Raw genomic sequence first — 26,310 nt, 5'->3', positions numbered from 1 at the left:
AACTGTTCTTGATAGAAAACTTTAACATATCATGTATCTGTGCATTCGGAATCTGTGCAATATTCTCTGAGGATATATTGCCCTAATTTGTGCACTTAAACATCCCAATTGGGTAAAAGGCGCTTTTGACCTTTGGCTGTTTTCACCAAGTACAAGTCTAAGCCACTTGTTTTTCCAAATACTTGAGCAAGCACTTGGGACAAGATTAAAACATTCCAGAAGCTTGTGTGGAATTTATATCTTGTGCAAGCTGTACTTTAAGTGATCAATGATGAAGTGTTCCTATACAGGGGACAAATTGATTAATCCTTGTCTTGCGAAGTGGAAGCAGGCTAAACACCTGTCTATTCCCAAGACAGCTTTAAAAATATTGTGAATTCCATTTCAAAATGACTTAATGAAGGGTGCTGTGATATTTCAAAAGTGACACTGATATGAAGAAATGTGTTTCTGATTTACTGAACGCTCTCGACTTGGCTTTTTGTTCATCGGTCATTGAAAAAAGAGAGAAGTTATACATCGCTCGTCTGGTTGTCCGGTTCTTTGTGAAGAAGGAGCTTTAAACTTTCATTAATCAACACACACAATGCAAAGCCAGATAAGAAATACATGGCTTCTTACAATGAAGACAGACAGACGTCAGTTTGTAACATTTAAGTACACTCCCACACATTTCCTGATTTTTAGGAAAACACAACTTCATCAATTGTTGGTCCCAGATGACTTTGTTGGGATAAGATCTGTTTCTATCGGAGACTGTCAACTGAAAGACGCCGGTTTCCTGTCCTTTGAGAACTGTCTTCCAGGTGTTGTAGATATGACCAAGTTCAAGATGCCATCACAGAAAGGGGCTGTAAATCTCAAAGGCAAATGAACCCGAAACCCATTTCTTAGAATCCATGTATTCCATTGTACTGGCTGCACTTTATACTGCAGAATGTCAATATAGACACTGTGTGTACATACATACACATTTCTGGATAAACCAGCAAAAAACTTTCGCTAAATATTGAAATCTCCGCAGCAATAAGTAATTTTAATCATTTAAAGAAAACTCAGCTCAACCGCTTTCTGTTCTGAGACATTCTTCATGCTTACTTCGTAACTCTGTAACCAGTTTGTACTTGCGTGACCTGGCTATAGATGTGTATCACATCCTGTCAGTGATTAAGTTGACAGCAGTAAACCCTACCGAAAATCTGTAACTGTGTCTACCCTTTGTTTATTTTAACCTGATAACACAGTCTGTAGACTTCCCTGATTCTCCTTAAGACAAAACAAATATTGATAAACAGTTTGTATTGTACAGCCATATCCTATGTCATATCAGGATTTCCTTCCTTTAAACACTACCTCCATGCTTTAAAGGAGACTTCCACAGCTTTTCCTCTTTGCATCTAAATACTATTAGTCTATTATATGTGTCAATTGCAGTAACTCCACAGTTATTTATTTATTTACCCATCTAAAAACTTAGTGTAAAGTTAATGTAGGTGTTATTTGTATCAAGCTTGTGGAAAGCAAGCTTGGAAACATTTCCAAAGTTTGACCTAACAAGAAGATATCAGTGCAACTACCAGAGTTTATCACCTCACAACCTTTGAACCTCGAACCATAGATAGTTGAAATTAGACTGTCTATGCTTGAGCTGAGTTTGAAATATGTTGTCCTGATTTTGAGAAATGGCCTTTGTAACCCTTGTCATAATATACCAAAGATAATTTATCTAGAGTGGTAGGTGGTAATTTTCAAGGTTTTGTGCTAAAGGTTTGGAGCAAACCTCTTTCTTTAAGTCATATTAATGTATTGCTGATAAAGTATCATGCTGTACTTTGCAGTAATCCAAAGTACGACATTCTTGGCCTCATTTCATTGTAAAAATGTCCCCATACTACAAATGTGACTTGTATGATCTCTAGCTTTCTACAGCTTGGATGAAAAGACGATGTGAACTTCAATGTGCTTTTGTAATCTTGTCCATGCATTTCTGCTTGAATTCTCCATACAGCCTTGGTAGTATCTTTATATCCGATTGTGACCTTATACGCATTGGAGAATTTCTCCCTGAATGTTTACGGTATCATGTTTCGTACGCGGTAAAGCCAATGACCCAGATTAACAGAAGGAAAATGTTTTAGGAGACTGTTTTAATCTTGTCCTGATAGGTAATGTGAAAAGGGTAATGTGGCTACCTTTGACCTGCAGTTTGGTGAAGCCTGGCATACAAATATCACCTTCAACTGTTTGTTGTGTTTTCGTGCTCAACAGGCAATTTTATGCATGCTCCAGTTTTGTATTTGATTTACTAGTGCTAAATATAAGAATATTTTCCTTCACTTTGTTTGATTTTCATTCAACTGAGGTCATCCTTTCCGGCCTCAAGTATGCATATTCCATATGTAAACCCATGATTTGAGGGGTTTGGGTTAACCGTTACACTGTGACACATAAAGTATATAAAGAAGCAGAAATAACCAACATTGAACATCTGTCGATTGGATCAAATGAAAGGAACCTCTTAATCCAACCAAAGCATAGGTTCATTTGTCTCATATATTTATAAACATGGAGTTCCTAATTTGGCCTATCTGTTGTGTGTAGAATCCATTGGTCCATACTTTCTAGCTACATATGTAGGTTATGTCAAGTGTTGAATACTTGTGGATACTCAGAATGTACCCCATTTTCAAATGTCTTGTACGATCACTGAATGTCGTTTTTCATCGGAGAGTGTGAACAGTTGTCAAGTTGGATTATTTATGTTCTTCAAGAAAACATAGGTTTTATAAACTCCTGGGTGCTCTGCCTGAATTAGGTCACATTTTATGTCATAACTTTTCTTCAAGTGAAGCTGGTTAGCCTTTAGGTAGAATGCGCCTCAGGGACACAAATTTGGACTCTCAAACTTTTACAATTCTTTTCTAATATACCACTTGTAGGGGTTCATTTTAAAGTTCTTGGTACAAGAAAACTTTTTTTCGGCTTAGTTTTTCGAAATTCGAAAATTTTACTTTGTTCCATAGAGTTAACACAGGGATGGTGGCCATTTTGAATTTTAAATATTGGTAAATCTTGAGTTCTTGTTTCGCTAGTACGAAAATTTTCACGGTGACCACCAAATTTTATTCTTGATTTTGAAAGAGAATGGTTGAAAGATTCCTCAAGGAAAGTTTGAGCAAAAGTTTAAGTCTTTCACTTTCGAGGTGCGAAATACCTGAAAGTCTATCAGACGTTGTATTTTGCAGCAAGCATTTGAGTGAATACTGATTTACAAGTGGGACCCAGGGGTGTGACTTGACATAAAAAAAGAAAGTTTTCATTCTATGAACAAATTTTTTCCCACATATACAGTGCTCCTCAGTTGAAAACTAGCATGAAACTACTTTATACAGACTATATGTGCCATGCTATGATGTTTTAAACTTTTATTTCTTGGGTTTATAGCAACCAGTATCCTCAATCAAATTTTTGTGTGGAGTATTAAACTTCACATATTTGCCCACAACTAGATTGTTAGCAACAGTGCATAGCTGTGCTCAAACACGGTCGTATTTTTCCAATTTATATTTTACTATGTCAAAGCTATTAATCTGCTCCTTCAAATTGGAGAGCCCCTCGAACTTTACTTAGAAACTTTAATTAGTTGCACTCTTGATGTGTTTACGTGATTCACTTAGGAGCCTGGTTTAATTTTATTCTTTCAGGAGGATTGCCGTAACTTCATCAGGGTGCTGCTGCCATGGAACGGTTCTGTTTTTGTGTGTGGCACGTATGCTTTTGCCCCTCAGTGCACTTGGAGACCAGTAAGTACCTGTTAGGTCAAAGGCAATCCTGTTTATTTCCAGAGTGGGTCCAATACAAAACCCACACATCCTTCAGTGCACTAAGTCTAGGTTGAGTACAGAGCAATGACCAGACACACATGTATCTACTCAATCTGCCTCAAAGTAGTATGCAAAGACATTGACAACCACGCAAAATGAACAGTGCTGAAGTAAAAACCTAGTTTATTTCCATTCAAATTGAAATTTCATATAAAATTGAACTTTGTTCAAAAAGGCCAGGAACTCGAAGATGGCTCCATATTGCTGACATATTATCCAACATATTTAAAAGAGCTTTTAGTAAAGTGCAGTCATTGCTTTTTCTTTGATTCTCATATAATCAAGTTACATAAAATAAAAGTCAATGGAACAATAAAAAATAAAATAGATATAAAATAGATACATATAGAAATAGTAACATTTGATATATGGCAGATCCTGAATTCCAATCAACACTTCCATGCTTCAAGACACGTATACTAGTCATGGAAATCTCATTCAATCATTGGAGGGAAGTGCCAGCAGTTTCAATTTTGTAGGAAATGTAGTCACATTGATGTGATCACATGATAACTATCATGCAAAAGATAGCTGCTGTATATCCTCACATGACTCTCCACTGATAAGTGAAATCTTCCCTTCCAACTCTATTTGATTTCCAGATTAATGACTTATCTACGGTATCAAGCAGTGTACATGGGACTTCAAAGTGTCCGTACGATCCCTATCACAACAACACAGCACTCATCTGCTCCGACGGCAACATTTACAGTGGCACAGTGACCGATTTCACAGCCAGGGATCCCGTCATCAAACGAGTGTTGAGTCATAATATGCCCACCCTCAGGACTGTACAGTCAAATTCAAAATGGCTCAGTGGTTAGTATATATATGGCTCCTTGTGGACCACAACATCTGGCAAGAGTGCGACAACGTGGTTTTGAGGAAATGCTGTGTTGAGTCATAGCTTGTTGATCACTACAAGGTGTCTCAGAGATAACATTTGGAGCAATAAATCATTGTCACCTCACTTGATGTGAAGGCAGTTATCAAAGCCCCCGCATATCCTACATGAAGGATGGGAAAAAAATCATACCTAATACTTTACAAAATTATGTAATAATAATAATAATGAAAATATATATATATATATATATATATATATATACACACACACACACACACACACACACACACACACACACACACATATATAAGTATATATAGATAGATATATATATATATATATATATATATATATATATATATATATATATATATATATATAGATAGATATATAGATATATAGATATATATAGATAGATATGTGTATATATATATTCTGAAGTGAACGGTATGTGTGTCTCAAGCTGGATAATTGCGAACTCAGGTTCTTCAAGCCCAAATTATTGTAACTGTCCAGATTCATGACTAGACACTATAGGAGGACTCTCCGTAAGTACAGGGCGAAACCTGCGGATACAGATGAAGTTTCCATTTGACATACACATGGAAATGCTGATAAACTTGGAATGCAAGTGATGCAAGGGAAGGCTTCGATTACTGGCCTTCTAAATTCTCATCACATCCTCATCAAACATAGTTCATTGATTCTCAAATTAACGAAGGTAATTCTAGCTTTCATTGCGAAAGTAATGAATCTCAGTCAATTACTGAGAAGAGAAAAACAGATTTGGTTTTCACCTCACAGCAGTTCAAACAGTGCTCAGCTCCTTACAACTCAATATAATGAAGTATTGTCACAGCAAAGCAATCAGTCCAATTTCAAATACTCCCATTCATGATGGCTGCAATATAAAATGGAAATGCATCGTAATAAATCAATTGAACCACATTGCCATTATTTTTGCTCATGGAAAATTAGGAATTTTACTGTTCAGGTTTGACATTTTTTGCTCAACATTCCATAGGGAGTATTTTATCAAACAGACATAGTTACCAGCCTATCATAAAATTATGAAAATCTTGATAAATTGTGGAAAACTGACGGCAAGCCAATATTTGTACAATCTGACTGAATTTGCTTTGTGGAAGTGCCTCTTAGAAACCTTGTGAGAGTGGTTGTCAAAATGCAAGGCATTATAGTTTTGATAGGATTCATCAAAAATGGGCTTAGAGCTTGTGTTGATCTATCCATGTTGGGAAAGGTAGATGACATGCAGTTCACTAGACATTTTCCCGAAGTGAAAGCTAAAACATCCGGAAAAAGGGGAACTTTCCAGTGTGGCTGCATGCATACCATAGCAGTTATAAGTTCAGAAGTGAATTATTACTTATATCATAAACCAAACGTTAGCTGCCTCGTAGGATTCAATGATAAATTGTTGATGATGTCATTGGCCAAATAAGTTATCATTCGACCGAAAGTGATGTGGAACTGTTTTCCATTGGATAATGTCAGGATTTAAAATGATCAAATGAAATGTTTTACTTCGGACATTTGGATTTTAGAAAATTATGCCAAAAAAGTCAATGAACAGCAAATATATCAATATGCCATTCAATGATGAAAATCATAATCCGTTTTTATCAGATTTTCATCTCTCATGGAAATAAAGTGTACGATTGTTATTTGCAAAATAAATGGAAAAATTTGGAATGAAACCATGTAAGAGGCATGTAACAAAGATATTATAGCCTAAACTAGGGACTGCATGTGTACCTTAAGGCTGAAGACCATTTGCTCTCATTTCTAACCCAAACCTCCCAGGCACATAGTCCCATGTACATACAGGCTATAATATATAATATTTCAGATTTTTATTGAGAACCATAAAACTTCCAAGAAATTGATGGTCCCCATTTCTCACGTTTGTTTCTTTGCAGAACCAAATTTTGTATCTTCCTATGAGATTGGACCATATATTTACTTCTACTTCAGGGAGACAGCAGTTGAGTACATGAACTGCGGAAAGGTGGGTTGAAATACTATTACAGAGAATTTTTTGGAAGTCTGACAAAAGAAAAAGAAATTTTCCTTGTCATGAGAGGATTCAACTCATTCCTTCTACCACATATTTGCAAAATATCGGAAGGTCAACCAAATGCAGCCAGATCCTTAAAAATGTAAGAGTTATATCCTGCTCTTACATTACATGGCAGTTTGAGTTTTTAAATCACATTCCCCATTCACTACTACACTCGGTACTTTTGAAGTTTGTTTGAACCTTATTTACCTTCACCGTTAAGTCTACAGGTCCATTATAACAAAATAACAATAGGGCCAAACCAAAGAGGGCAGGGGTATAGGAATTGCCATACACAATTTCATAACATATCAAAGTTTTGTTATCATCATTAGGCTCAATTATTTATACTATATAAAACTTTTCAGTCATTATTTCTAACAGTGCCAAGTACGTAGGTACATCTTCAGCATGCTTCATTGCCACAAGTCCAATATTTGTACTTTGTTATTTTTTAATGAAAACTTTGTATAATAATATTTAGCTGGCTTCATGGCAGAGTTAATGAAGTGTATATCCTCAGAAAGAAAGGTCTTGATTGTTTTGCTACAGAGAGCATACACTTCATATTTAGACAATATGCAAAAAGTTCTCTGTAAATTTTTCACTAGAGAATTACAACATCTCAAATTTCTCAGTATTTGGCCTTTAAACACGATTTGGTACCGCATATGCAAATTGCTGGGCTTTAAGCAAGGATATAAACTACCTCAATTTCTTCTTAGTTTACAACAAAAAACTCTTAACTCAAAAAATTTTCATTTTTGCAAGCAACCTGAAAAGTTGCTGCGATTTTCAGTGTCATGAAAATCTGTGCTCCAAGCATTATCCAAAAACAAGTTTCGCATTCAGAGGAATACGTGCAGTTCTCATATAGTCAAGTAAAAGGAAGAAAAATGTTGACTAAAAAAAGGGAAATTCTTGATGCTTATTGATGTGAGAATGTGAGCACTTTAGGTCTTGTAGTCAGTAAACCATGTCATATACTTAACAAAGGTAATTATGTAATCGTATTTTTTGCCTGCCCATTCACAGGTCTGTTTTATGACTTGTTCGGACAGAACACCCAGAATAAAATGTAACTCATGACACAACAGATTAATAATTGCTTTGTCTGCAGAAAGCTAGAGGTGGTTGTTAATTTTCTTTGCTGAAAACGTGTGAACAGATGGCCAAAAATATCTCAGCTAGACAGTGCAGTGGACGCCAAATGAATTGTAATGCTCTTTGTGACAACCTAGACGCTTTCATTAGTGTAGTATTGTCTGTTTCCTTTTCGGCAGTACTGCGGTCAGTCATGTAAAACAAGTATGTAGTGTCTGACCCTCACGCAGCTACTCCAGGCTACTTCTATACAGAAAGTAAACAGGTACACTGTGCAAGACTGTTTTCTTTCCAGAAACTTTAATCTAAAACTTGTTTAACGGTATGGAAAGAATAAAAATAGTTTCACGCATTTTTTTATCTGTTTACACTAAAAAGCAATGTTTATGTAGTGATGTAAGGTACACAAAGAGAATTCGCAAGTTTGCTGTCATGAAAGTGTATTAAACTACCCCCCAGAACGGTCAAGAAATCTGTATCCCCCAAAAAGCCAAAGAAACTCTTAGTATTCCCCCAGAATATTTCTCTGATCAGTGCCAAAAAATTTTTCCCCCAGTACAGCAGTCTCTTCATGCCATATCTATACCCAACAAACAAGGTATTTGGTTGAAAAAAAATTTGTTTATATATATATATTATATAAGAAAAACATTCTCAAGCATAGACACTCGAAAAATGTGTCAGCCATAGAAAATGTCCAGAGCAAGAGAGTGATTAGAATATAGAGTGGCCGTATTCAAATATTCAGGGATACCTTTTCAGATAGTGAGAAGCTAGTTGGGAGGTATGGGGTCAGACAGGTGATGAAGTGTTTTCTCATATTAAATTCCAAGTAAACAGCTGAGAGGTAGGACTTGAAAGGCAGTGTTCGGTCAGTGACTGTATTGACTTGTGTCCTCATGGGGGTAGGTTTTGTCCCGGGCAAATGTAGATTCTTAGTATTGTCTGCTGTGGTTCATCTTTGGAATGCTGAGTGTGGTCATGTGTTGAATTTTGAAGAGATAGAGTTGTCAGACCATCTTGGTTGATGCAGTCAGTATTATTATTGTCTCACACGGAAAGTTAAAAAAGTTTTGTACATCTTTGCCTGAAACTAAAACGCAACAATTTCAATGACTAGTTTCGATGTCCAAGAAATTTTAAAATTTTATTCTCCACAACCATGGAATGAGCTAGTGGTGTGGTGTGTGCAGTCTGTAAGGGGTGCTTTTTTGAAAATCTGTTCTTGCAGCAACTGTATTGCAGCACCTTTAGTGCAGCACTTGCAATATTGCAGCAGCTAGTGTGTTGCAGTACCTGTGTGACAGTATATTGTGCGACAGTATATTTTGCCGCAGCAATGATGTGTCACCTTTACAGCGTCACCTGTGTCACAGCAGAGGCAGTCTTGTGCTCTTCCATCTATGGTCAGCATTTGAGTTGCAGTGTGTTGTGGAATCTTCATGACAATATCTATGCAAAAATCTTATCTAAATTTGTGTATGCTGTAAATCTTATCATGGAAACTTAATATAGACAAACTAATGAATCTATGGATGATAATTTATTCTTTCTCTGTTCCAGAGTCGTCCAAGGTTTGCATTATTTTTGAATGCCAATACTCGGGCATATTTTGATCAAATTAAAATGCTAGATAAAAAAACCCTGATACCTATAAAATGAGTCCCTGGATAATTTGTGATCTTCTGAACATGCATGCTAGCCAAAATTCTGAAAAATGTGGGGAGCATGTACACCATTGATAACTACCTTTTAGATTTCTGTCTTAGGAACTTGTTTAAATCAAAACAATCTTTAAGACAGTCCACAGAAGCTCTCACAAGTTTCTGTGTCCTGTCCAGCTGTTCTTGTGTGAAGCTAAATAAGGATAGACAAAACTGCATGGCAGTTTTGATTAAACTGTCTGGTTTCCATCAACGAAATGACAAAATTAGGTCATTAAGAGTGTTTGATGACAGTTGCCCAGAGAAGGCAGCCTGTTGGCCTTCAATGTTGGGTCCCGCTGTGCTTTTGTCAGTTTAAAAGTACAATCTATGATTTAAAGTTAATACGGACACCCAGGTGATTTCAGTCAGTGAAAGCCACTGGTCTCCCAGGTGGGAAACTTGACCTGGTGTCTTTTCTAGCTATCAGACAGGACTTTTCAAAAACATGCATTGTCACAATGCATTCCTGTGGGTAACTCATATTGTATAATTTTGTCAATACGGCCGTAACCTGAGTGTCACAGGGTGGGTCAATGGATTGTCCTACAGTTCTATTGTACAGACACCAGTGAAAAAACATCCCTGTGTGTTCAATCAAAGCTGCACAGAGCACCAATAATAGACGTCTTTGTATACACCTGAACTATCTCTCAGCTCTATGTAAGTCTGGCTCTTTAATGTCTTCGTGGGATCTATCAGTACGCCCTGCTGAAATAGCAAGCTGTCGTTTTCATTGCGTATCATGGCCCTGGGCGTCAATCAGAAAGTTAGGCTGTTTGCCTGTGGTGTTTTGATCTCAGTGACTGACAACTGAGGTCATCAGTTTCTCTCCACTGACAGTACGTGTGCAATATAAACTCAACTGCACAAAAGGGACGTTCTATCTTTCAGTCTAGTGAAGAAAAATTCACTCAGGGAAAATACGAACATGCATTTTCTTTCTGTAGTTACAGACCTGCTAATGTATAAAGAAAGTGATAATGTCTGACTCAACATGTCATCTTGCTAGCTGTTTTGAAGTTTTTTTCAGTGCATGCTGCAAAAGATTCTCTCCAGAAAAAAGTAATAGCATTTCCTTTACAACCTCTTCACAGCGAAAAGATATCTTGATTACCCACTACACAGCTGCTGAGAGCTTTGTCACCTAGCAACCAGGTGATGTCACAGCAAAACAACAGGAAACAGACAAGTCTTCCTAGTGGGAACAAATTAAACTGTACAAATAGTAGAGCCTGAAGTTTGCAAAAACAAATATATGCCAATGAGCTTTATGAGGTTTCTGGGATGATTAATTCCTCTTCGGTGTATAAGCATTTGTGATGGAAATGTGGCAGTCCTGTCCTGAAAAAAACTCTGACGTCTGTAGTAAACCCAGTCAGATTAAATCATTGTGAATTAAGTTGCACAGTTCAAAACAAGATTTAGCGTCAGTGAGCCCTCTATTGTTAATTTTACAAATGGTCTATAATACTCCATGAACTTAGGCTGAGAAAGGTGTATTAGTGCTGAGTATGTCGCGGAAAGACAACAAAAGGGTTCACATTCAGATGCGCAGACTTACTACTGCGCTAATACCAATATTGTCAATGATGGTGTGAACTTCAGTGCATGATTTCAATCAGACTGCTGATTTTATTGAGACAGAAGACTTCTAAGTGCCTGCTTCCTGGCCTAGTAGCGCAATCATTACTAATTCCTTGGATTGTTTTGTTGTTTATTTCTCGTGCCTCTGCAAGGCATTTGAAGTAAACAAGTCCAGGTTCTTGAATCTCGCAATCAAGGGCCGTGCACTGTCTTTCCTATGGCATCTCATCAATCACAGAAAAGGGCGATAAAAGTAATCTTTTCTCAATAAATAAGCAACTGTGTGCCGTTACTGTACAATTGTCCAGGGGCCACCTAGTTTTTTGTGTGACCCTTGCTACAAAGATGCTTAGATGAAAAATGCCACTCGGCCAAGAAATTTTCCATTTATACTGAAGATGGAGTAGCAAGACGATCCCTCCAGTCAGATTGTCCTTCTCTAAATTAATCCTGTTACCTGGTGGTCAGTACGGTCATTTGTTGTGAAAGTACCATGGTTGTGACAAAAAGGAAGATTGCAATGAAAAGGTTAATTATTGTCTATGTGCATGTATGGAGTAGATTTTCAAATGTTGTTAATATACTGTTCACTATCTGAAGCAGCAAATGTGGCAACATTTAACCTTGCAATGGTCAGGTCAGTGTGTGCTTGAAGAAACACAGGATTTACATTGAAAAGTTCAGAAGAAATTAAAATAGTTGTTCATTCTCCCAGAAACTCATGGTGTTTAACAAAATATGAATTCACTTTAAGTTAGTCTATAAGTATATAGCCCTGATTATTTTCTCAGTTCTTCACAACCTTTGATCAGGTCCAGTGGAGGGTGTTTATATATCTTTTACAGTTCAGTAAAGGGTAAACTATCAGTAATGATACCGAGGTGCAATACCTCTGTCAATTTGGCTTCAAATAAATTGCACTGACTTGTACCAGTTAGACACCCTCACATAGTTTATACAAGAGAAACACACAGCGTATTTATTAGCGCCTGACCTAGCATACTTAATGCCATCCATTCAAATGGAAATAAAAACATCTCCAGAAAAAAAAATTGTTTTCTGTTTGCATTTCAAGGCATGTTTCACTTCAGGTAGTTTAGAGGAGACTTCCTTCCCAAGTTAATCAAAGTAATTACAGTATGTTTTGGAAGAGATGACTGCCATGATGGGGAGACCCCCTGAGTGTGCTCACAGCCAGTAATGGTGGTAATTACCAGTAATGTTTACCTCATGACCTGGGATAGGTTTATACAAACCTGGGCAAGGCATGGCATAGCTTTTTTTCCAGGGTTGCTTTATTTACACTTTGATGTCACTCTCACTGTCTTCTATTTCTTATGCTTTTCTCTCCACAGACGGTGTACTCCAGAGTGGCCAGAGTGTGCAAAGTAAGTCATGTAACCCTTTGAACGTAGTTTGGCCCAAACCTGTTGGGGGGCCTTATCAACAGTGATTGTGAACTTGTTCAAAGGAAATTGGGGTGGACGGTATAAAGGGGTGATAGCTGTAATGCTGTTGATAATATTTTCATTTACATTATTGTTCAGAAAACAAACACATTCTTTTCCTTTTCCCAAAGTACGTTGAATTACAAAGCATTAGCCTTGCAAACACAAGGCAATTAGGATAACATGTAGTGTAATGTTGAAAAATGAATTCTAGTTCCAAACTGAAATCCAGACATCAACAATGACAGCAGACATACACAGGCAGTATTCAAAAGCCAAATACTTGGTATATGACATAATTTTGGGAGTAGAACATGAAAACATGCAACATAGAAGATACAAAAATGTTGGAAAGCCCATCAAATGTCACAGCTAATGGAGCCTTAGTTTCAATACACTTTCAGATGAATATTCACAGGCCACCACTGCAGTGTCAGGATAACCTTCAATATGAAATCTATTTAAATTCTTTAAAAGAGTAATGAACCAAGCGTTGGTGAAATTTACTGTTGCGACTAATGATAGAGACCAGACCAAGACAATTCATGGTTCTGCATTTCTTTCATGTTTACCAGCAGCCAGATACAATGGTTTGGTTCATTTACAAATTTTATGATTAAGTTTGATCGATTGGCATATGATGAATCCCTTTCACAGCCATAAATAGCCCTCTCACAAACACGTACTTCATAAACGACAATACTGAATGAAAAGACCATATTCAGATTGGTGACCCAGTACATGCTGGAGGGGAGGTCATCGGACTCGCTGGTCACAGCCAAAGAAACGTGGATGTCCTCCTTTGTCAATGACAGACCATCTCTGTCATCAAAGCCCTTATTTCAGAATATCAATCATGTTGAAAAACAAACACACAAACAAACAGAGGTGCTCAGCTCATGTTATTACTACATTTGATGAACTGGTATTCAAGAAGTGAGTGTCGAAAAAAAAATTGAGCATGCGTGACAGAAATTGTTCACAGACAGAAGGAATGTTGAACATACAATACAATTATAACTTGAAGCATAACAGGGCTCAAGTTGTCAAATGTTTGAAAGTTAAAACTTTGCACATCACGTTTTAACTGACCAAGTGAAGTTTATTATGGATGACTGCACTCAGATGTTGAATTGTCAACCCTGTGTTGGAGACGTGTAACAGGCAGTTAAAACTTAAAGCTGATCTGCAGAAATCTAAATCCTGGGCACCAACCGCTGGCTCTCCCTGGAGTCAAGATTTGTTGAATTTGATCCAGACTATGAAACAGACGGGAAAATTTATTTCTTGCTTTGCTGCTTTGCGGCTGGCTGAGTTTTTGGTTAAACAAAAATAAACTAGACAGTAAAGTCAAGTAGCTCAACACTTTTTGAACCTTATCACACAGCCACACTTCACATAACTGTTCAGGAGGAAAAAAAAGATAGGATAGGTCCAAGGGGGTAGGAATCTGTACTGCTGCTAAGAACATCAAGATCATTAGGAACTCCCAGGGGTGAGGGACAACTGGGTGATTGAACACCACAAGTGTCCTCTATGACGGCCATGTAAGGTTGCCAGGATGGTTTTACAGCAATGTGTGACTTTGACAAGGGTGACCCTGCAGCTGGAGATGTGCAACAAGGACTTGCATTTTTCCTTTTATAATTTTGCAGAGTCTTTTGGCCATTCCATTAAATGTGAAATGTTTTCAGAGTGTCTTGTGTCACCATTTGCTGCCTTTGTCTTACAGAATATTCAATGTCAAAACAATTTTATATCTGTTTTCATGTTCTGAATCACTCTAGACGCCAAAGCATTTGAGTTGTGAACCTCTCCGAATCTGGTATTTAACCCAAAGTATAGAGCATTGCACCTGTGTATTTTGCTTCCAATAGGTCAAGGAAGAAGCCTAATGAAAAATAAACAGATTTCCAGTTCATTTCAGGCTCCATTATTTCCAATTACAACAACTGAGTGTCTGGTAAACTCAGATGAAATAGAATCGGCAGTATGTTTGTTAGGTTTTATAATGCAGGGTTTCTAAATCACAAGAAATTTGAGTTCCCTGGGGATGTCATTGCTGTTATATCAGGGAGTTGCCTGTTATACATTCATAATCCCAAATTTATTTAGTAATAATTATTAACCTAACAAAAACTAAAAAGTTGAAAACTTGACTCTTCAACAACCTCAAGCAGTATTTCAGAGTGTAATCCTAGCAAAAGAGGTAGCTGGGCCTTGTGATTTTCATGTTTTGAGGTCAGTCAATGTTGCACTTGCTTCACAAATTTGAAACTAATGAGTAATGTTATATATTTTGATTGTTTTCCTACAGAATGACGCAGGAGGACACTTTTTACTTGAAGACAACTGGACAACGTTCATGAAAGCAAGACTCAACTGTTCTCTTCCTGGAGAATTTCCATTTTATTTCGATGAAATAGGTGAGTACTTTGTAATGTTGTCACTTGTTTGACAATTTTGCATTGTCAACACTTGGGGGCGCTCATCTTGAATCAAGTGGTCTTGATCAGTCAACATATCCGGCTGTTTATCTCAATGGAGTTAAACTGCGATTTGTTGAAAAAAAAGCACCTCGGCTATATGTTGGCAAATACCTTCAGTGACAATTCTGATATCGAGCGTCAGAGGAGATCTTTTTATATCTCTGCCAACATGCTTTTGAGAAATTTTCTATGTGTTCTCAGAGTGTTAAATGTAAACTCTTTAAAGCATATTGCTATCAATTGTATGGTGGTAACTTATGGGTCAGCTATAATAAAGCGCCCTGAAACAATTGAAAGTTGCTTACAATAATGCTGGTCGCATCCTTCTACGATATGACAGACGCAGCAGTGCTAGTACTATGTTGGTATATAATAGGATTGACACTTTTGATGCTTTGCTTAGAAAGCAAATCAATAGTTTGATGAAAAGGGTTTCTATGAGTGAGAACCTAATTATACGTAAGGTGTATGATGTTGTGTACTTCACTTCTGACTTGAGGAAAAGATGGATAAATTCAGTCTTCTAATCTGTGTTCAGAAATATGTCTTTATGGTCTAACCCGTAAATGAATATTTCTTGATGTAACCTTTTTTGTATCATTCTTTTTGCCAATCCTGTAACCATTTATATATGGACATGCTCATTGTCCGAAATAAAGAATTAATAATAATAATAATAATAGAGCAAAACAGTTGTGAATTTACTGAAGAGATAGGGAGGGAACTTTCAACATGAAATAATGCTTATACTTGTTGAAGGCTTTTTGCCAAATATAGCGATACATGCATGACATTTGTGGCAAATGCAATGCATTTGCTTCTATTAATAAAAGTTCAGACAAATTTTGTAAAAGTACAAAATTTTTGGACAAATACATGTAGTTGTTTTTGCATATTGTTTTCCGATGGCAGCACAAATCAACATTGAGTTGTAAAGTACTTGAATGTTATTACTAGTAAACAGTATGATTAACGTAATGTTTGTTGTTTTCACAGTTGCCTGTTCTCAGAAATGTTCTGTCAGTGGGTAACATGACAATCATGACAGTTTTACAGATGCATAAATGGCTTTGTTTTCTCTTTCAGAGAGTACATATTATATTGAACAAGAAAATTTAACATATATTGTTTTCACTACTCCAAAGTAAGTATATATACAACCACATCTATGTATGTGTACCATCACCACTTGTGAAAACCTTTTCAATTTATTTTTACTACCGAAAATGTGGAAACTAACCAATAGTGCTCTAAGAGATGTATAATCTTGGACAAAATTGAGAACCTTTATATCCTATCACAAATGAAATCCAACATTAAAATCTGAAAAATAATGAAACATAACAAATTATTGTAAAGAAAACTAAATGTTACAAAGAATAAAATAATATTGCTCCATTTCTGTGTGATAATAACTGTGTGTTACTTTTATGAAAAGTATTATCTTTATTAATTTCTTTGGAATGTTTCTTTACAGGAATAGTATCCATGGCTCAGCTGTGTGTGCCTATGATACAAACACAATTCACCAGACATTCAATGGAGATTTCAAATATCAGGAGAATGCACAGTCGGCGTGGATCAGGACGCCTAATCCAAACCCTAACTTCCAGGTGAGTAACACTCAATCCTGATCTGACTCAATCTTGAACCATACTTCTAGTTTTGGGGTATATTTCTATTGTTTTCAATAACAATGATGGACGCATATATGGAGAAATAGATATGAACACTCAAAGGGTTAAACATTAGGCATCATGCGATGTACACTTTTCATTAAGAATTTTCAATTCAAAATACTTCGTTTGATTACCAGGTTGGCTTTCTTGAAATAGTCAGCTTTTGCTCACGTGTTCAGTCAGTTTTTGCTCAATGCTTTTCATACAAACTATGAAGACTATGTAAGATTGAAATTTGTGACCAAACTATTTAAAATAAGATAGAAAAAATGACACTCAATCAGTTGGTGTTTCCTTAGGCTTAAAGGCACTGAAATTTTGTCAGCTTGATCTCAAATCAAATTTAACCATAGACAGTAGAGAAACTACTGTCTATGATTTAGCTTACAAAGGAGTACAGAAAAAGACCATGTCGATAGTCAATATCAACAATACCTCTAATGTAAGAACCAGGAATTATTGAGGTTAAAGGTATACAGTCACCTGTAATCTAAATATGTCTATATATGGTCAATAGGGTGTTCCTTGATATTCAGAATGCCCATGTGGGGGCGCTGTTTTTAAAAAGCGGCCACCCGCTTAAAATCTGTGATTGGTTAGATTTTCTCTTTTCGTGGTAACTATGGCAAAATTGGAACAGGTGACAGTATACCAGGGTTAATGAGGCCAATAAGACTTTTGTAGGTAATGTGTGATACTGAACAGAATGTATAGTATTTGTATTGTGATAGAAATATGATAGTGTGATGTGATAGAGAATTTCATTGATGAATTTCTGTGATTCTTTTCTCCTCAGTGTGAGACCATGGGTACAGAGTATGCCAGACCTGAGCAGACAGTGAGGAAGTTAGAAGAGGCACGATGGCATCAGTTGCTGGATCAAGCCGTACAACCAGTGCAGAGTGGCCCACTCTACACAGAACAACAACACGATGGAAGGTGTGTACATCTCAGTCTATGTAAAACTCTAACAGAGAAAGGAATCTGAGATTGAAAAAGATAACAGTTTATGATTTATCTCTATTTAAAATAGTATATAAATAATGGCGCTCAATCAGTTAGTGTTTTCCCTAGGGTAAAGACAGGAAACCCTGAATTCTGTCTTTTTTCAATAGGACTTTTTTGGTAAGTGAAGTATGTGATAGCGTTCTACAATGTTTTTATTTAATTGGAAATTTGTTGTTCAGTATGTGTGTGACAGCGTTTGTAGTGTATGTTACCAAGAAATGGCTGATACCACACGAAAAAAAGCAGAAATGGCATCACTTCATAGGTAGATGTATACCGGGAGAACTTTTTTCCCTTGATGGATACAGACAGGGAAGGCAAAGTACAAGGTGTGAAACAGTTGTTCCTATAAGTAAGTCCTCTCAAATATCGTTATTCAATAGCCTCTTGTTTACAATTGGTATTGTGCATTTCTTGTTGCAATTTTAGATTCACTGAAATTGTAGTGGATGTTGTACGAAACAGAGACCAGTCATTCCATGTAATGTTCATTGGTACAGGTAAGTGAACATTTTGTTACGGTGTTTACAAAACCTGTGCACAAAAATGATGTGACAGAGGTCTTCCCGATCACCATGAATTCAAAATACTTGCTGCAGATCAGTCTAACTCTATGGTACTCCAGCAGTGATATAAGTCTATACATTTGGAAAACATAAGTGAAAATATTCCATAAAATACAGTTCTTGTTTCTTCTTACTCATTTGAAATTGATTACATTTTTGCCTGCTGTGCATTTTGTTGTAGATTTCCATGTATTTTTCTCACCTTTCTCTACAGAGTCCGGTGTTATAAAGAAAGTAACAAGACCGATTGGAAAATCTGAAGCCTGCCTTGTGGAAGAAATCTATCCATTCAAAGTAAGCAATTCATTCTCTAGTGGTGTTTACATCTTGAAAGTATACCTTTCCTTGCTGAAAAAAAGTAAGAATGACCAAAGCATAAAACAGAAAGATACACAGAGCTGCTGTAACCTCAAATGCAAAGCAATGCACTTCTAATATCACTTACAGTTGATTTATCAAAATAAATTGATCTCAAGTGATAAACTTCCTAATATGTGAACAATGAATGAGAAATAATTTATATTTATTTATTTGATTATATATGTATTTATTTATTTGTTTTTTTACTATTTATTTATTGCAGGCAAAAGATTCTGAGCCAATCAAAACTATTAAACTGCACAGCAGTGAGGTAAGTGTAAAGCCTGACTGTATCACTTGTATTGCCTGTCAGCTGATATGGCCAGCTGATTTACCTTTGATACAAAGTAACCATACTGGACTCTCTCTTGATGAGTGTCATAATGCCTGGTCTATGATAACCATTTCTCTCCATCATCATCTTGTAGGGCGCCCTCTTTGTTGGATCACAGGAAAAGATAGTTAAAATACCTGTACACAGATGTTACAAATACAAGTCTAGGAGGTAAGGGAAGGCTCTCATTCTTTCTTTATATTTGATAATAACCTAAAGGGCCAGAAGCTTAAAACTTTTGATGATTACTTTCACTATTTTTTGTTTTGTATGTAAATTGCAAGTTCTTGTTCTACTCCCCTAATGCATCAAAACACCAGCAATGTAGCATTTCGATACCGCGTCTGTATGTGTAAAATGTACTGTCATTGTTTACATTTGAATTCTAGTCTGGTCTGGATCAGAATGCACTTTACAACAATAGCAATGCATTTTACACATGTACAGGCTGAGTTGACATGCTGAATACTGGGTATCTCAGTATTCAGCTTGTCAACAATAACAATGCAGTCTACACATGTACAGGCTGAGTTGACAAGCTGAATACTGGGTATCTCAGTATTCAGCTTGTCAACAATAACAATGCAGTCTACACATGTACAGGCTGAGTTGACAAGCTGAATACTGGGTATCTCAGTATTCAGCTTGTCAACAATATCAATGCAGTCTACACATGTACAGGCTGAGTTGACAAGCTGAATACTGGGTATCTCAGTATTCAGCTTGTCAACAATAACAATGCAGTCTACACATGTACAGGCTGAGTTGACAAGCTGAATACTGGGTATCTCAGTATTCAGCTTGTCAACATAACAATGCAGTCTACACATGTACAGGCTGAGTTGACAAGCTGAATACTGGGTATCTCAGTATTCAGCTTGTCAACAATAACAATGCAGTCTACACATGTACAGGCTGAGTTGACAAGCTGAATACTGGGTATCTCAGTATTCAGCTTGTCAACAATAACAATGCAGTCTACACATGTACTGGCTGAGTTGACAAGCTGAATACTGGGTATCTCAGTATTCAGCTTGTCAACAATAACAATGCAGTCTACACATGTACAGGCTGAGTTGACAAGCTGAATACTGGGTATCTCAGTCTTCAGCTTTACAACAATAGCAATGCATTTTACACATGTACAGGCTGAGTTGACATGCTGAATACTGTGTATGTCAACATGTTGTGAGGAGCAGAACAAGAACCTGTAGTTGACATTGTAAACAAAAACTGAAAAAAATCATCAGTTGTTGCAACCTTCCATTTATAAGATGATATAAAATATATGCTGTGTACGACAGCAGTGGTCCTCTTGATGTGTTTTTCATGATTTATTTGTAACTCCAGGATTGAAAGTTACTGCAACTTAAAGTACAAGGATGAACAAAACTGAATTAATTCTTTATTTTATTGATTTCCAAATAGTCATTGTTTAACTGTGGTGTACGCTTGAAGCATCATAAACTGAAGTCATTCTGAATGATATAGCACATACAGGACATGCTGCAATATTTGTTCCCTACAGAGACCTGCCTTGATCTTGAAAACACTTGCATATTGAACTGAAACTATAGATCTTAATAATTTATGCATAATCTTGATATATATATAGTGACATTATTAGCGTGAAATTTTGCAGATGAGTTTCAAGTGTATTGTTTTCCCAATTAGGTTTGATGTTGTACAAAATCCTGAAAGGATTTATATTACTATTTCTTACTTTTTACAGGGCGTGTGTGAAAGCAATGGATCCATACTGTGGCTGGGATGGGTCTATAAGAAGGTGTGTCACATACAAGGACAGGTGAGAAATATACTAGTCTTTGTAATCAACTACTTTACAAGGCCATATCCCAAAGTCCAAATATCCACAGAAATCCAACTATTCTTTTATGTTACCTCTCGCAGGATTTAGATGGTGGTGTTCAATGAAGACCCATTATTTTGTCCGACTGAAATGCCGTGGCAATTCTGTTTGACTGTTGTTAGGCGCAGTCTTATTGTGTAGGATACCTGTTGGGTACTTCTGTTTGGGCCTGTGTTTAAGTAAATGACTTATTATTCATTCAGCTAAATAGCTTTATAGTTTTGGTGTATTGAATATATTGGTCATTTATATTCCAGAGGTAAACTTTGTAAAGTCAACAAAGCGGTGATCTTAGTTTCAGGATGATAATCAAATTGGTGAAATCTACCCAAATTAATATCTGGGGAAGCTTTACTCATTATTTCATCAACACTTTTTGATATTCCTAGTGTGAGTCCTGACATCTGGCACCAAGACATGACGGGCTGTCCGGTTGTGGAACCAGACGTCGTCGACGGGGAATTTGGCAACTGGTCTGACTGGCAGCGATGCAAGAACCAAGCCAGTGGTAAAGAATGTCTGTGCAGACAGCGACTTTGTGACAGCCCAGCACCGCAGTGTGGAGGCGAAGAATGCGAGGGGGAAACATTACAAGTCACCAACTGTACAGGTAAATCAGATATTCCATCTCTAACACTTACCACTCAGGGTCTAGACGAGCAACATGAATTTTACATGTTGCATGATTCTTTCAAATTATGTAGGAAATTGATACTTTTGACCTGTTCATTAGGACGATGCCATGAAGGGACTTAAAAATTGAGTTGCAAATTAAATAAAATTAAAAGTGAACATCAATCAGTTTAAAACCTGTGCTGTCAAATTTCACTGAGGTAGTGGTATATACCTGAAGAGCAGATTCAGTGAATATGTAAATGCAATGGTACAGGTGTTCATGATGTCAACCTCAGATGTCTACAGAGCCTCAAGCACCAAGTGTTCTTTTAGTCATGAATTCTTTAAGTTTACAATGCACACATTAACAAAATTACTCATTTATTTAATCAATGAATGTATATGTTTACTTATTTTTTATTGAGTAGTTGATCTTGGATATATTTATGTAATGACATATATACTTATTTTTGATGACAAAGTTGATGGTGGATGGACTGAGTGGTCCCAATGGTCTGCCTGCAGCAAAACTTGTGGGTCTGATTTCAACTATAAGATTCGTCAGAGAACCTGTGCCAACCCTGCCCCTCAGCACGGTGGTAAATCCTGCAGTGGAGATAGCATACAAGAAGCACATTGTGAGACAAGTCCCCAGTGCCCAGGTATGCAATGTCACATTGCCAAGGTTTGAAACAAATGCTCCGTCAATACACAGCTTTGTGAATGATGTGATATTTATTATAATACTATTACTGTGATATTAATTATAATACTATTACTGTGATATTAATTATAATACTATTACTGTGATATTTATTATAATACTATTACAGATAAATCCGAGACTCCACACAGTCATTTAACCACAGTGTAGAACTCAAATGGACTACTGGTGCACAGTCTCAGTTGCGTGCCTTTTAAAACGCTCTAAAAAACCCCCATGAAAACAAAAATCAAAAACCAAAAACGTTTGTATCACTCAGGACACACACAGTAAAGACAAGACTACATGTATGACCGTATATTCCATGAGAATGCACAAATACATGTGTTCACATATCATACATCTTGATATGTCTTGCGGCAGGGCTTGGTAACATCCAGTGATGATCCAAATAAGTGGTAGTTTCAAATACAATGTGCTTGGTGCTAAATATTTCATTCCAGCTGTTCACCTGCCAGTTACACTGTCACATCTTCTCAGTGAGTAGCCACCTAAAATCAAACAATCAAAACTTGTGTATATTTCCCCCATGTAGGTGTGTGGTCGTCATGGAGTCAGTGGAGTGAATGTTCCAAGTCTTGCAATGGAGGCAGGCAGGAAAGAAACAGGATTTGTGAGGGAGGCAACTGTACTGGATGTGACAGAGAATTTGAGTTCTGTAACCAACACAGGTGCCCAGGTAAGAGAATGTAATAATTTCCAAGTCAACACATGCAGTTAAACCACTCATAGTATTCAGGCACATTGTAACAGTAAAAAATTATTGAGATAATATTTGTACTATCATGACAAAATTTCAATGATAGGACATGGATTTTAACCTGTTCACCCTCAATTTCCTGTAAACAGGCCCACAATTGCAATTGATAACAATAGGTCTGGGCCAAACTATGGTGGTGAAAGGGTTAAAGCTGCTCACGGTGGTACACAGTATTCACAAAGGTGCTCAGTGTTCAGTGATCATAGACATGCATAGGACTATATTATATAAACACGATTTTCCATTGGTCATCGACAGAAATTCGGAAGATGACACCATGGGGACCGTGGTCGAGACATAACGAGACAGATAATGGTTACTTTGAGACCAGGGTGAAACATATCTTCAAAGCCAGAGTTCCCAGTGAAGATGACATCTATTATGCAGGAAACAGAGACGATTTCAGGTTCTGTCCTAAATTGAACAACCCTTGTGTTGCACCAGGTAGGTTTCTGAGATGTGTACGTTTTCTGATCATGTCTGTTTTTAATGATGTTGTACAATTCAGATATACTTCAGACTTTTCTAGTATACCAGCTATTCTTGACTCAACAAATATATTTTTGACTTGTCATTCCCTAGCGGGAGGTGGGGAGGGAAGATGAGGGAGTAGTTAAGGGTAGGAGAACTTGTGACTTCCAAGGCGGGAGGTCTGAACTTTTTGCAACCATCTATCAGCCGAGAAAATGACACTGATACGCTTATGTATGTGGTTACATACTCATGAAATACATCAACATTGACTGCAGTAACATATCGCACCAAATTTTTAAACTCTTCCTATCATTGCAAATGATATGGCCAGACCCATATACTGGGGAATGCGGTTACTGGTATGACCACCCAGTACTCGTCTGTAGCTAATAGTAGGGGAGTTATGAATAGCTGGTATGCTAGACAAGTTTCAAATTATCTGTTCATTATTTTCGGATTCATAGATGAAGTCATTATCCAAAATTCCATATTTCTTCATATTTCAAGGACAAAATTTCTACATCATCTAACTATGCTCTTGAATATGAAATTGCTATGACGAGAGATAAATTAGAGAGACATGTTCAATGAGATTAAAATACTATTGTACCCATAATTGACACTGTATTGTTACCAATTCATTGCTGTTGCCAAATAAAAGCATAAATACAAAAGTCAAATGTCAGTGTGCTCAAAACTCTGTGTCTTGTGTTACAGAGAAAAGGATAACATCGCTGGCTGGTGTGTGGACAGACTGGTTGGACTGGTTGCCTTGCACTGTGTCCTGTGGCACTGGGATAGAGATCAGACAGAGGCAGTGTCAGGATCCCCTGGACGGAACCCCGGCTCATGACTGTGTTGGAAACAGGATTGATAGCAGAGAGTGCACCAATGAAATTTGCAGTGGTATGTGTTTTCTCGTCACACATTTACATGCATGAACAGGTGCTAGTCTAGATATACATGAAATCTGCTATGTAATGCATGATATGACAATGTGTAGTATGCTCAGCTTACAAAGAACAGGTATGTTGTAGGAAAATTTAAAAACATCACAAATTTGATTGTTGTTTATTCAGTATCCAGACAATCCTAAAGAGTTTCTGTATATTGTTATATCAGTGCATTTGACACAAAGATAACCATGCATATCTCTCTGAAATGCACTCTGGTGACTTTAATTGTGCTCTCAAAATTGTGATGTATACAGCACCAATGTGAAAGTTTTTTTCCTCTGTAGTCAATGGTTCATGGACGTGTTGGTCTGATTGGACGGAGTGTTCCGCATCATGTGGTGGCGGAGTTCAAAGTCGCATCCGTAACTGTACAAATCCAGCCCCTGCTGGCAGGGGAGAGAATTGCACCGGAAATGCCACGGAAAGAAGAGAATGTAATGCCTTCCAGTGCCCAGGTAAAATACAACATGGAGTCATTGCGGATACTTTAACGCCTCATGGCTCAAACTCCTGATGAGCTCTCACTGAGTTAATCTTGATAATACATGATTCAGAGCAAAATTGTAAATTTTTGCTGATACTTTCTTCAAGGAAACTTGAAACCCTTCTGTTTCATAATCAAGAACAAATGTTAAGAGTCACTGTCTAAAGTTTTTGAGATATAAGAGTAACAAATTGCATGATATAATTTACAGATATTTGCAATTAAAAATGGCTGCCATACCTTAAAATCTGTTGTTTCCAAAAGTTATTCACCAAATTCCTCCTGAACATAGGGGCGTTACACTCTTTGTTTTCATACTTCAACTCAATGGGGAAAAAATCAAGTCTTTTGCTTTCATAGATGCAAGATGATGACAACTTCATCTGCTCAATGGGCTTGGAAACGAGTCCATACTAGCCATAGACTGGAAAAGAATTGGGAAAACTTCTGTACAGGCATGTTTACATACATGTAGAGAGGATATACATGTAATATGTTCACACCTTGGCCTCAATGCATTCCCTCACTAACACACTGTTCATAGAAGTAACGTTCCTCTGATCAATTCTCAACAAGGTTAGATAAGCCGGAATATGATATGGCTGTCTGTCAAAGGATACCACCGAGGTATAGTTTTCTGATGTGCTGTGTGTATGCTTACAGGTTTTGGTGGTTGGGACACGTGGAGCAATTGGTCACCGTGTGGCCCAGACAACAAACAGCACAGATACAGACAATGCATGATGTGGTATCCCATGGTGGGTGCCTGTGAAGGTCCAAAGACGGAACACAAAGCATGCCTCTACAATGCTATTTCAGGTAAGATTGTCTAGATTTCCACACTTACTCTGGTTGTTACTAATTTCAAAGTGGGCAGATTTTGGAAGAGAAGGCAAACATAAATGTTCAAGCTATTGTGTGAAGTTTGCTTTTAATAATAATAAAAAAAGAAGTAAACTATTTGAGATTTATTCATCATGTTGTTTGCAAAGTTATCACCAACATTGTGAGAAAGTGTTGACTCAATTGAGTATGGACTTCCAAAAGCAATATGGTTAACCCTTTGAGCGCCAACGTCAATTTTTGTCTCCTGATAAAGTATATCCTGGTCAAAATTACAGCACTCAAAGGGTAAATTATACTGTGTGTACTTTCTATTTTATACTATTCGGTATTGTTGCAGCATGAATACAATATACAAGTATCATGTCCACAGCTGCAATGTTTGAAAGATCATTTGATGGGATATGTATCTCATCAACTTTTGAGTTATAGATTTAGCGTATCCCCTTCTGATTTAAAATGTAGCGGGTAAATCAAATAAATGTCTCATATTTT

At 37.0% G+C, this 26,310-nt stretch overlaps 1 protein-coding gene across 3 annotated transcripts in view; it reads left to right on the top strand.

Annotated features, from left to right (window-relative positions):
* LOC139116964 (semaphorin-5A-like) overlaps positions 1–26,310 on the top strand; it is a 54,416-nt gene that overhangs the window by 24,090 nt on the left and 4,016 nt on the right. For all 3 annotated transcript variants that reach the window (XM_070679719.1, XM_070679717.1, XM_070679718.1), the window contains exons 6-25: positions 3,705–3,803; positions 4,487–4,703; positions 6,672–6,760; positions 12,561–12,593; positions 14,971–15,079; positions 16,229–16,286; positions 16,620–16,755; positions 17,618–17,760; positions 18,259–18,329; positions 18,610–18,689; positions 18,979–19,026; positions 19,184–19,260; positions 20,822–20,896; positions 21,349–21,569; positions 22,057–22,236; positions 22,834–22,977; positions 23,317–23,502; positions 24,250–24,438; positions 24,773–24,943; positions 25,636–25,791. In XM_070679719.1, coding sequence (XP_070535820.1) covers positions 3,705–3,803; positions 4,487–4,703; positions 6,672–6,760; positions 12,561–12,593; positions 14,971–15,079; positions 16,229–16,286; positions 16,620–16,755; positions 17,618–17,760; positions 18,259–18,329; positions 18,610–18,689; positions 18,979–19,026; positions 19,184–19,260; positions 20,822–20,896; positions 21,349–21,569; positions 22,057–22,236; positions 22,834–22,977; positions 23,317–23,502; positions 24,250–24,438; positions 24,773–24,943; positions 25,636–25,791 — 2,482 coding nt within the window. The remainder of the gene's footprint in view (positions 1–3,704; positions 3,804–4,486; positions 4,704–6,671; positions 6,761–12,560; positions 12,594–14,970; positions 15,080–16,228; positions 16,287–16,619; positions 16,756–17,617; positions 17,761–18,258; positions 18,330–18,609; positions 18,690–18,978; positions 19,027–19,183; positions 19,261–20,821; positions 20,897–21,348; positions 21,570–22,056; positions 22,237–22,833; positions 22,978–23,316; positions 23,503–24,249; positions 24,439–24,772; positions 24,944–25,635; positions 25,792–26,310) is intronic.

Source organism: Ptychodera flava, chromosome 18 (assembly GCF_041260155.1).
Source record: "Ptychodera flava strain L36383 chromosome 18, AS_Pfla_20210202, whole genome shotgun sequence".
Classification (NCBI taxonomy): Eukaryota; Metazoa; Hemichordata; class Enteropneusta; family Ptychoderidae; genus Ptychodera; species Ptychodera flava.
This window is presented reverse-complemented; position numbering and strand designations above follow the sequence as displayed.